The sequence below is a fragment of the Papio anubis genome, chromosome 17, assembly GCF_008728515.1.
Source record: "Papio anubis isolate 15944 chromosome 17, Panubis1.0, whole genome shotgun sequence".
NCBI classification, from domain to species: domain Eukaryota; kingdom Metazoa; phylum Chordata; class Mammalia; order Primates; family Cercopithecidae; genus Papio; species Papio anubis.
In genome coordinates this window covers 7,270,304-7,282,565 of record NC_044992.1, presented here as the reverse complement: position 1 = coordinate 7,282,565, position 12,262 = coordinate 7,270,304, and the positions used below count along the sequence as shown (strand labels likewise).

At 47.0% G+C, this 12,262-nt stretch overlaps 1 protein-coding gene across 5 annotated transcripts in view; it reads right to left on the bottom strand.

Annotated features, from left to right (window-relative positions):
• The window catches only part of DNAH2 (dynein axonemal heavy chain 2), a 121,786-nt gene that overhangs the window by 85,721 nt on the left and 23,803 nt on the right, over nt 1-12,262 (bottom strand). For 4 of the 5 annotated variants that reach the window (XR_004179334.1, XM_031657344.1, XM_031657345.1 and 1 more), the window contains exons 11-14: nt 11,619-11,824; nt 11,011-11,140; nt 10,562-10,744; nt 8,835-9,049 (exon numbers count right to left, since the gene is read on the bottom strand). Coding sequence is in view for 4 of the 5 variants with exons in the window: in XM_031657344.1 (XP_031513204.1) it covers nt 8,835-9,049; nt 10,562-10,744; nt 11,011-11,140; nt 11,619-11,824 (734 nt within the window). In the remaining variant the exon portion in view is untranslated. The remainder of the gene's footprint in view (nt 1-8,834; nt 9,050-10,561; nt 10,745-11,010; nt 11,141-11,618; nt 11,825-12,262) is intronic. The other variant, XM_031657346.1, reaches the window with a different exon arrangement.

The following is a 12,262-nucleotide window of genomic DNA, read 5'->3' as shown; positions in this document are numbered from 1 at the left end:
GGGCTGGGCTTGCAATGAGCCAGGATCAGCGCCACTGCACTCCAGCATGAGCGACAAATGAGACTCAAGTCTCAAAAAAAAAGAAAAAGAAAAACACACATACAAAAAAAAAAAAAAAAAAAGGCTGGGCACATTGGCTCACGCCTGTAATCCTAGCACTTTGGGAGTCTGAGGTGGGCAGATTACTTGAGGTCGGGAGTTCGAGACCAGCCTGGCCAACATGATGAAACCCCATCTCTACTAAAAGTCCAAAAATTAGCCAGAAATCGCTTGAACCTGGGACGCAGAGGTTGCAGTCAGCCAAGATGGTGCCACTGTACTCCAGCCTGGGCAACAGGGCCAGACTCCACCTCAAAAAATAAAACAGAACAAAACAAAATAAAACAAAACAACAAAACTTGATGTTTTTTCATCTGCAGGGTTTTTTTTTTTTTTTTTTTTTTTTTTTTTTTTTTTTTGAGACTGAGTCTGGCTCTGTCGCCCAGGCTGGAGTGCGGTGGCCGGATCTCAGCTCACTGCAAGCTCCGCCTCCCGGGTTCACGCCATTCTCCTGCCTCAGCCTCCCGAGTAGCTGGGACCACAGGCGCCCGCCACTTCGCCCGGCTAGTTTTTTGTATTTTTTAGTAGAGACGGGGTTTCACCGTGTTAGCCAGGATGGTCTCGATCTCCTGACCTCGTGATCCGCCCGTCTCGGCCTCCCAAAGTGCTGGGATTACAGGCTTGAGCCACCGCGCCCGGCCTTTCTGCAGGGTTTTTAAAATAAAATTGCACTTTTTAATCACAAAGGATAAAAGTTCCCGTTACCTGAAGATATGCTCAAGAAACTCTGCATTCTAAATACTGCTGAAATGTTATTTGGAGAGAATATTGAGGTGAAAATTCTGGAATGTTTTTAGTCTTTTCTACAGGCAAGCACAGAATTAACAATATTGGAGATAATAACACATTTTAAACTTCGCAAAGGATCATGTTTTGGTAAAAAGATGGTATCTTTATTGGAGAAGAATCTTCCAAGAATGAAATGATTTTCACGTGCTCACTTCTTTGTAATACAGGCTTTAAGAGATTGTGGAAGAAGAAAGGCTGTTTTTTCAAATCTTGAAGATCTCCACTAACGTATGTGGTATTTTTAAAACTGCTAAAATTTCTTCAAAATGAGTAAGCCTCCCAAAAGTATAAATGAGCAATGGATCACCAGACATTTAAGGAAAGCCTTCAAAAGTAAAAGAGAGAGGCCAAAGCCAAAGACAATTACTAAGAATCGGCTAGAATTCCAACCCAGCCAAATGTCCAGCAAGTAGAGGGCAGGAAAACTGTTGCCAATCAGGCAAAAAGTCAAAACATTTAACTCCCATGCACCATTTCTTAGGAAACTACTAATGGATACACACCAACAAAACAAAGGCATAAACCAAGAAAGAGGAAGACAAAGGAAATACGAAATCAAACAAGGAAAGAGGCTGAGGGAAGTCCCAGGGTAACTGCTTTGTAGCAGGCCTTGAAAACAACACCAGTTGAAGGGAAGCAGGAGGACAGGGGAGAAATAGATCTAAGAAAAACATTAAAACCACTACCCAGCATGTCAGATTGTGAGGAAAAATATTACTCAAAGGGGTTTTATTGGTTGGTTTGGAAGACTTAGTGATAGTGAATACTGCACTAACAAAAATAATGAGGTGGCCGGGCACAGTGGCTCACACCTGTAATCCCAGCAATTTGGGAGGCCGAGGTGGGTGGACCACCTGAGGTCAGGAGTTTGAGACCAGCCTGGCCAACATGGTGAAACCCTGTCTATATGAAAAATACAAAAAATTATCCAGGCATGGTGGCAGGCACCTGTAATCCCAACTACTCAGGAGGCTGAGGCAGGAGAATCGCTTGAACCTGGGAAGCAGAGGTTGTGGTGAGACGAGATCACGCCACTGCACTCCAGCCTGGGCAACAAGAGTGAAATTCCATCTCAAATAATAATAATAATAATAATAATGACAGTAATGAGGTAATTTTTTTTTTTTTTTTTGAGACGGAGTCTCGCTCTGTCGCCCAGGCTGCAGTGCAATGGCGTGATCTCGGCTCACTGCAACCTCTGCCTCCCGGGTTCAAGCGAGATTCTCCTGCCTCAGCCTCCCAAATAGCTGGGGTTACAGCCGCCCACCACCATGTCCAGCTATTTTTTGTATTTTTAGTAGAGACAGGGTTTCACCATGTTGGCCAGGCTGGTCTCAAACTCCTGACCTCGTGATCTGCCCACCTCAGCCTCCCAAAGTGCTGGGATTACAGGCATAAGCCACCACGCCCAGCCTAATAATGAAGTAATTTTAAACTCCAAATAGAGCAAAACATCGTACAAGCAAAGAACTATGACAACGTAAAATTACTCAACTCAGCAGTAAACAATCCTAACAGAGTCGTAATAAGATAAGCCCTAAGCATCAATGTAACAAAAAGTTGTGTTATAATGATATGGAGAGAATGGAAGTGTGTGAATAGAATAGATACGGAAACATTTCTAGTAGCATAAACATATTATCATGTCCTTCCAACTGGATGTCTTGGATTTGTCACTGTTGATAAACATCTGGGCAAGCCTACTTGGGCGTGTATGCTGGCCAACATTGCACCAAAATAAACTCTTCATTCTCTCATCTTGGCAAGATTGTCTTTTTTCTTTCTTCTTTTCTTTTTTTTTTTTTTTGAGATGGAGTTTCGCTCTTGTTGCCCAGGCTGGAGTGCAATGGCACAATCTCGGCTCCCACGGCAACCTCTGCCTCCCAGGTTCAAGCAATTCTCTTGTCTCAGCCTCCTGAGTAGCTGGGATTACAGACACTCACCACCACGCCTGGCTAATTTTGTATTTTTAGTAGAGACAGGGTTTCTCCACGTTGGTCAGACTGGTCTCAAACTTCTGACCTCAGGTGATCCGCCCGCCTTGATCTCCCGAAGTGCTGGGATTACAGGTGTGAGCCACCGCACCCGGCCTTGGCAAGATTTTCAAGGTAACTTTAAGGCAAATTATCCAAGTTTAATATGTCAGTCAACAGGATGAATTCGGACAATACCTTCCTGATGCTGAGCTGAAAATCCCGGGAGACCCTTTGAATGATGTTCAGTCTTTAACAGAAGTTTGTCAAGAAATTTCCAGAATGTAAATTTTATTTTATTGACAAATATCAGTTTTTCTTTAAAAAAAAAAAAAATGTTTGGCAGGGTTGGGCAAGGTAGCTTAGGCCTGTAATCCCAACACTTTGGGAGGCTGAGGTGGGTGGATGGCTTGAACTCAGGAGTTTGAGACCAGCCTGGGCAACATGGCAAAAACCCATCTCTACCAAAAATAGAAAAAATTAGCCAGGCATGGTGGCAGGTGCCTGTGTTCCCAGTACTCAGGAAGCTGAGGTGGGAGGATCGCTTGAGCCCGGGAGGCGGGGGCCACAGTGAGCCAAGATTGTACCAATGCACTTCAGGCTGGGTAACAGAGTAAGACTTTGTCTCAAAAATAAAAATAAATAAAAATCTGTCTGAGGGATGACTTTTTAAAAATACTTCATAATTTATCTCCAAACAAGTGGTCAGGCAGTAGAGGTAGAAAGGAAAGCCGGTGGAATTGAGTGCTTAAGAGCCCACAGCGGGCTGACCTGGGGGAGAAGGCACTCTATGACCGGGGGGAAGAAAGAGAGAAGCTCTGGGAACAAAAAACAGACCTCAGTATCTCATCTCCTGCTCTCAGGAAATTCTACTCTGCTCTACACACGGTGATAACACAGCTTCTTCAGCCAGGGTGTGGATGACATCTGGAATATGTTTGTGTTAAGTGCAATCTGTGAAGCTGTTCTGGCCGTAAAACGTGATAAAAGCCGATTTGGACTTCAGAGTTCAAATATTTGGGATATAGGTGGGATAGCAAAACCCCTTGTGGGATTAAATAAGTGCTATTAGGGACTGGAAGGCTCCAGAACTAAGAGAGCCAGGTAATTCCGAGGAACATCAGACAATTTGAACGGTCTGCTTATTTCAAGATCTTAACTGGAGCTTGAACACAAAGAGCAAATCTGATCAAGTTATCTTCACCTCCTTGAAGTGTTAATAAGTTTTGGAAGCTGCAACTGACTTGGATTTCTTTACTGGTGATGAGCCCAGACTTTCAAAATCCTTCACTGTGATCATGTTCTTTCCCTTCCATTATTTACTGGATTGAGGCAGTTTTATCTTAAAACCACAAAAATGTAAAGTATCCTATAACATCTCCCTAGAAAACAATTCCCAAAGGACAGGAACAGGTACCTCTTCTATCTCAAAGATGTGTTTAGCCATTATTTGGGTTTCAGATAACCCCAGGCCATAAATATTTGGCCCAGAGTTGCCTTGATAAGCTCTACTATCAAGATTATGCAAAAGGTATTCCAGACAAGAGATGATAATAGCAGACAGAGAAGTTGTCTCCTCGTTTATCCTAACTAGATGGACACTGTGCTCAAATTTCAGTAAACAAAGCGATGCAGAGGGAAGGGAACCAAGTGCGGGAAGCGCAGTTGAAATCCATGAGCACCAAATAGTCAAGAACCTTACAGAAACTGTACAATTTACAAGGCCATCAATAGTAGACTGGTTCATTAAATTACAGTACAGCCCATACTATGAAATATGGTAAGCCAGGAAAAAGAATTAAGTAATTCTATACATACAGAATGAAAGATCCCCACATAAATTGTTAACCTCAAAAAAAAAAAAAAAAAAAAAGCAAGTTGTGACCGGGTGCAGTAGCTCCCAGCACTTTGGGAGGCCAAGGTGGGAGGATCACTTGAGGCCAGAAGTTCCAGACCAGTCTAGGCAACACAGAAGACCCTGTCTCCACATTAAAAAAAAAAAAAAGGCAAGTTGCAAAAATGCTGGTCATAATGTGATTCTATTTTATGTATGCAGGATATATTTTTGATTACATGATAATCATGGTTACCTCTAGGGATTGGGAATATGTGCTGAATTTTCAGGTTTTCCCTTACATACATCTTTTTGTTTTGTTTTGAGACGAAGTTTCACTCTTGTTGCCCAGGCTGGAGTGCAGAAGCGCATTCTCGGCTCACTGCAACCTCCGCCTCCCAGGTTCAAGCGATTCTCCTGTCTCAGCCTCCCAAGCAACTGGGACTACAGGCGCCCGCCACCATGCCCGCCTAATTTTTGTATTTTTAGTAGAGACGGAGTTTCACCATGTTGGCCAGGCTGGTCTCAAACTCCTGACCTCAGGTGATCAGCCCACCTCGGCCTCCCAAGGTACTAGGATTACAGGCGTGAGTCAGCACGCGGGCCATTCCTTTACATACTTCCACATTAATCTTTTGTTTTTCTTAATGGTGAGCATATACTGTTTTTGTCATTTTAAAATCCTCAGTAAAGATTTAAAAGATTAAAGGAAAACAACCAAATGAAAAGGGGGTTGGGGAGGCAGTGATAAAAATACACGAAATCATTAAATGTGGTTATTCTTAGGAGTATTTTTTTCTTCATTCTACTTTTCTGCATTTTGCAAATGTTCTAAAATGATCAATAATTTTATAATGGAAAAAATCATTTTGAAAACACTTTGAATATATAGAACAATATGTATATTATGCTACTATTTATGCACAAAAGGATACTTAAGTAGACATATATGTCTATTCTTGGAATATGATACAAGAACCTGGAACACTGACTCTCTTCAGAGTGAAACTGGATCTCCCAGGGGACAGCAGAGGAGCAGGCTTTTCATTCTCTATCCTTCTGTAGAATAACTTTTGAATTTTACACTGTATGCCTATATTAGCCCTTTGTAAAGGTTAAAATGTTTTAAAAATGAAAACCATTACATCACTCTGCTAAATTTGTTTTGAAAATATTATCTTCATCAGGTTTTATGAGGCGATTGTTTTGAAAGGGCAAGAATGCTTGTTGATTGTTCATTCTTTGTGACGACCTTTGCATGAGTCATCGGCTGCACGACAACGCCAGGAAAGGGTTTTTTAAGTAGATGAGGAAACTCAGGCTCAGAGAAATTCAACGGCCCGCCTGAGGTCACATGGCAAAATGCACTGGAGTTTGAACTTGAGACTATTTAGCACTGAAGTTCTTGCTGTATCTACTCTCACTGGCTGACTCCTGGCGAGTAGAAGGAGGTAGCCACCAACCAGTGCTCACATATGGCATTTCTTTTTTTTTTTTTTTTTTTTTTGAGACAGGGTCTGGTTCTGTTGCCTAGGCTGGAATGCAGTGGCACGATCACAGCTCATTACAGCCTCATATCCTGGGCTCAAGCAATCCTTCCACCTCAGCCTCCTGAGTAGCTGGGACTACAGGCATGCACCACTACGCCTAGCTAATTTTTGTTTATGCCCCCACTGATCTCGGACTCCTGGGCTCAAGCGATCCTCCCGCCTTGGCCTTCCAAAGTGTTGGGATTTTAGGCGTGAGCCACCGCGCCAGCCACATATGGCATTTCTTTTTTTTTTTTTAATTTAACTTTTATTTCAAGTTCAGGGGTACATGTGCAGGTTTGTTATATAGGTAAACTTGTGTCCTGAGAGTTTGTTGTGCGGATGATTTTGTCACCCAGGTATTAAGCCTAGTACCCATTAGTTAGTCTTCCTAATCCTCTTCTTCCTTCTGCCCACACACAGCATTTCTTTACCACTTGTCTCAACTTTTGTTTTCTCTCGGATTTCAAATGTAAATATTTGGCCAGACACAGTGGCTCACGCCTGTAATCCCAGCACTTTGGGAGGCCGAGGCAGCCAGATCACCTGAGGTCAGGATTTTAAGACCAGCTTGGCCAACATGGCAAAACACCATCTCTAATGAAAACACAAAAATTATTCCGGCATGGTGGGGGGTGCCTGTAATCCCAGCTCCTCCGGTGGCTGAGGCAGGAGAATTGCTTGAACTCAGGAGGCAGAAGTTGCAGTGAGCCGAGATTGCGCCACTGCACTCCAGCCTGGGCGACAGAGACTTTGTCTCAAGAAAAAAAAAAGAAAGAAATGTAAAGATTGATCATTAGTGTTTAACGAAATCCTGTTATTTGAATACAATCCCTTATTTCACAGAAAAAGGACAGCTGGTGAACCGTGTGCGCTCATATCCATAAACTCCAAGGGTGTCTGCGCGGCTTTCCTGACACAATGCCTTTGCGGGTACCCATCTTGATGGGAGAATGTGTCTTGCAGGTTCAACCCCATTATGCGCTTGCAAATGGCATAACTAGGCTAACTCTGGCCTAGCTTCTAACTTTTCTGAATCTTATCATTAATTTATGAGGCAATGTTTACGTGATCGTGCTTGGCCATAACTCACAAAACCAGGAAGCTAAGCAAAGCCAATTTCCAACAACCTCACTGCTCGGAGCCTTTTCTCAAACCTGGCCACGTTCACACTCTGCTCCTCAACGGCCTCCTCGTCCGTGCGGCTCCCAACATCCCTGTCTTCCTCACTGATGGCTCTGCCTCACCCCTCTCACCTGACACTACGCTCTGCTTCTCCGTCCTGGTTCTTTTGCTTCCTTTCTCAGCCAGAAGGTGCCCTCCTCCCCTGGTTAGGCCACCTTTTGCTGCCCAGGACAGACACTCAGTCTCATCTGTACCTGGGACTCCATCTGCACACAGGACTGCTCTGGCAAAGCCCCTCCTACATTTGGCCTCACAAGTATGGACTTTTTTTTTGGGAGGGGGGACGGGGTCTCGCTCTGTCCCCCAGGCTGGAGTGCGATGGCGCGATCTCGGCTCACTGCAACCTCTGCCTCCCGGGTTCAAGCGATTTTCCTGCCTCAGCCTCCCGAGTAGCTGGGATTATAGGTGCCCGCCACCACGCCCAGCTAATTTTTGTATTTTTAGTAGAGACAGGGTTTCACCATGCTGGCTGGGCTCAAGCATGGACATTTTATGAGTGGAAGCCAGCACTAGTAGCCACAGTCTCAAAGCATCTTATGTGGACAGGAAGCCCCCCTCCAAGAGTAGAGCTGTTGACTTAGAGAGCAGTGGCCTAACCTCCCTGAAGGCAGGGACTTGGCGTTGTATACATTCCCTGCCTGTTCCTATTTCAGTTCCTGACACATGGAAGGCGCTCACTATATATTTTTAATAAATTAGTTAATTGATTAATTACATTTTAAATAATTGTAGTATGACAGTTTCATAACTGTAAAGCTGTAGGAGAGGGCATGGTCTGACAGCCCCACCAACGCTCATGAAAGGCGCAGGGTTTGGGTGACTTAGCTGAGCCATCATGGCCATCTAGTGGCAGAACAGCGACATCACTGGTTTAGTCAGATAGTGGAGTGGTTTTTGTTTTTTGTTTATGAGACAGGGTCACTCTGTCGCTCAGGCTGGAGTGCAGTGGTGTGATCTCAGCTCACTGCAGCCTCTGCCTCCCGGGCTCAGGCAATCCTCCCACCTCACCCTCCCGAGTAGCTGAGACTATAGGCTTGTGCCACCACGCCTGGCTAATCTTTGCATTTTTTGCAGAGATTGAGTTTTGCCATGTTGCCCAGGCTGGTCTCGAACTCCTGGGCTCAAGTGATGTGCCTGCCTCAACCTCCCAAAGTGCTGGGATTACAGGTGTGAGCCACCGTGCCTGGCCGATCATTGTTTTGCTTTGTTTTAAGATAAGTTATAAAATTAAAATGTTGATAGCAGGGTGGGAGGTGGGGAGAGACAAAAAGAAAAAAAGAAAAAAAGTAAAATGTCAATAGCAAACATATTGTAATATAAGAAAGGGAGAGAATAATGAACAGAGGAGTCAAAAGATGGGAGTTAAATTCTTGGGAGAGCTGCAGAAGGGGAGTGTGGGGAGAAGGGGCCAGGTGGCTCCTGTACTTGTCAAAGTTGACATCCAGCATGCCCGCCTTCTCCTGGCTGATTCGCAGCAATGGGGTATCCAATCGCCGAATGCAATCCTTGTCCAGTGTTGATGTCCACTCTTGGAAGGTTTTTCGAACCAGCTCATCAATGGCCTGGACCATCTGCTGATAGGTGTGCACACTCTCCTCTCCAGTCCCAATATGGGGCAGGAAATGAGCACCAGCAAGGCACTGAGGGGAAGAACAGGCAGGTGGAGCCGGCCTGCCACCTTCCTCCAGGGGCCACCATCTCCCTGAGACCTACACACGCGTGCATGCGCACGTACCCCAACAATATGCATAAGGCTTGCTATGGAGACGGATTGAGTTTTGATAACTTAGAAGGAAGGTAAAGCCAAAAAGGAAGGTGACAGGAAGAGACCAAGGCACAATGAGAAAAGGAGTCAAAATGAGGAAAGAGAAGCACAGAGAATTCGTTTAGGAAAAAAAGCTGGGAAAAAAAGGTCAGTCACAGAAGGAGCAGGATATGAGACACAAGGTTGAAAACCAGTGTCAGCCCTTCCTAGCCCAGATGTAGCCCGCCAGGCCCAAACCTGCCTCCAGCTATCTGCAGGCTGCCTAACTCTCTACCAGAACCAGCTGCATGATGGCAGGTCACTACCTCAACAGCTTTCAACTTGTATTCCCAAAGAGTGTGTGTGTGTGTGTGTGTGTTCGTTTGTTCATTTGTTTGTGACGGAGTCTCGCTCCATCACCCAGGCTGGAGTGCAGTGGCGCGATCTCGGCTCACTGCAACTTCTGCCTCCAGGGTTCAAGCAGTTGTCCTGCCTCAGCCTCCCGAGTACCTGGGATTACAGGCACCTGCCACCACACCTGGCTAACTTTTTGTATTTTTAGTAGAGACAGGGTCTCACTATGTTGGCCAAACTGGTCCTGAACTCCTGACCTCAAATGATCCACCCACCTCGGCCTTCCAAAGTGTTGAGATTACAGGTGTGAGCCACCATACCTGGCCCCAAAAAGTTTTAAAACAATGTTTTTTGTTGTTTCTTTGTGCTGTCTTTCCAGAGAGACCAGGCTGTGTAAGGGTGTCACCTGTCCAGGTCTCTGGATCATGAGGCTGTATCTTCTACTGACCCAACACGCTAGATACCGGCCCTGTTCCTCATCTGCAGCCTGATATGAAATTCCTAAAATGAGGCTGGGCCTAGTGGCTCACGCCTGTATTCCCAGCACTTTGGGAGGCTGAGGTGGGTGTATCACCTGAGGTCGGGAGTTCGAGACCAGCCTGACCAACATGGAGACACCCCTTCTCTACTAAAAACACAAAATTAGCCGGGCGTGGTAGCGCATGCCTGTAATCCCAGCTCCTCGGGAGGCTGAGGCAGGAGAATTGCCTGAACCCGGGAGGCGGAAATTGCGGTGAGCCAAGATGGCGCCACTGCACTCCAGCCTCAGCAACAAGCGCGAAACTCCGTCTCAAAAAAGGGCGGGAGGGAGGGAGGGAGGAAGGGAAATTCCTAAAATGGCCCATGTTCCACCAGCCTCACACACTGCCTCTGCAGATCTTAACCCACGACTCACTGAACTGAACCTGCCACTCCCCTCACCGACATAGGTGCTGGTCGTGAAGACTCTTCGGGGAACCTCTCAGGAGCCGTCCCCCATCCCTCCCGGCGCGGCACAGCCTGCAAACCCGGCCGTCTCACTGACGACAGAATTTGGAGAAGACCAGGCACTTACGGTCATGACTCTGTCGACGCGACGCCGGAGGATGTGCACCCAGCGCGCCTGTCCGGAATACTGGGCCATGTAGGGCTCCAGGTCTGGCCACTTCTTGTTCCGTTCACGGTTCACCAGGGCCAGCTCGCTATTGAACAGCATGTAGAGATCCACTGCCTTCTTGTCGTAAGTCCGCTTGATAGCCTAGGGAAGAAGAGGAAGAGGCTGGCGACGTGCCCGGGAAGGCGGGTTCCCTCCGGTCACTCATCCCCGAGGAAAGCTGCACCCCGCTGCGGGAGTCACACTCCCGGGGACGCCGAAGCCAGGGAACAGAAGACAGACAAGAGGCGCCCGAATTCTGGACATGGAGAAGGGCACACGTGGAGGCAGGAGGGCCTCCGGAAGGCTGGGAAGGGACTCCAAGAAAGCACGCGGGACGGAAAGCCGAGGAGGCCGCGGGGCAGCCGCACCTCGCGGGCAGCAAGCCTGTGGAAGGTGTCCAGCAGGAGCACGCCGTGCTGTACGTCCCGCACCAACTCGAAGGCCGAGGTGATCAGGTTCTGGGTCATCACCTCCAGGTCCTTGATTCCGGCCCGGAACCTGCACCGGTGGAGAGGCATGTGGCAGCTGAGTGCCCTCGCCTGACCGGGGGTCCACCCCCGAGGAAGAATCCCATGCGTTGCTGAGGAGGGAGGGTTTCCTGTGTGCCGGGCCCTCTAAGTACTTTAACCTACACGAATCCATTTAGTCCTCAAAACAATGCTGTGAGATGGGCTCTATCGCCAACTGTATTGCATAGAGGAGGAAGTGGAGACAGCTGACGGAGTAATTTGCCCAATGTAATATATCTGGTATGTGGCAGAACCAAGATCTAAGTCCGGAAAGGCTCACTCTGGAACCCTCAACCCGAGTTGCCACCCCCCTCCCCTGCACTCTCTCCTGTCCCCACTTCCCCACCACCCTGATCCCAATCTGTCCTTCCACCATTTCTTTTGCACACTCTTGCCACTCCTCCTACTCTTGGTTCCCTGATCTGCCTTCCCTGCCCACGCCTGGCATCAGCCTGTGGTTCCCTCACTTATTGTAGTCTTCATGCCAAGAGGTGTTCTTCACATCCAGGATGCCCCCGCGGACAGCTCGCAGCATGTGCAGATTTTTATGAAAGATGTCCTCAATCTCCAGCAAATTCCGTGTTATCTGTGGCCCCTGGGCACCGAAGAAGCAAGGAAGGGGACCCTGTTTGCCATCTTCCCAGCGGGCGAAGTGATACTGACAGTCACATACCTAAAAAGAAGCCAGCGTGAGGGTTCCTGCTTTCCTTCCAAACTCGAAAGTCCTAACATATTTGGTTTAGCTTCAAATGTCTAAAAACATCACTGCAAGTGACGGCAAGTGAAAAAAAAAGAAAATATCTAAAAACCAGGGAGGGCCAACCAGCTGCCGGGGGCTGTTGGAATGAACTTTGCCCGCAGAATGAAATATGAGATAGTAGGGCAGCAATAAGAGGCAAATGCCAGAAAAAGCAGTGTGGTGGTAGGACACACAATTGTGCAGGAAAAGCCAATGTGGTGAGTGTAATTTTTTGTTTTGTTTTGTTTTTTGAGACGGAGTCTCTCTCTGTTGCCCAGGCTGGAGTGCAGCAGCGCGATCTCGGCTCACTGCAACCTCTGCCTCCCCGGTTCAAGAGATTCTTGTGCCTCAGCCTCCCAAGCAGTTAGGATT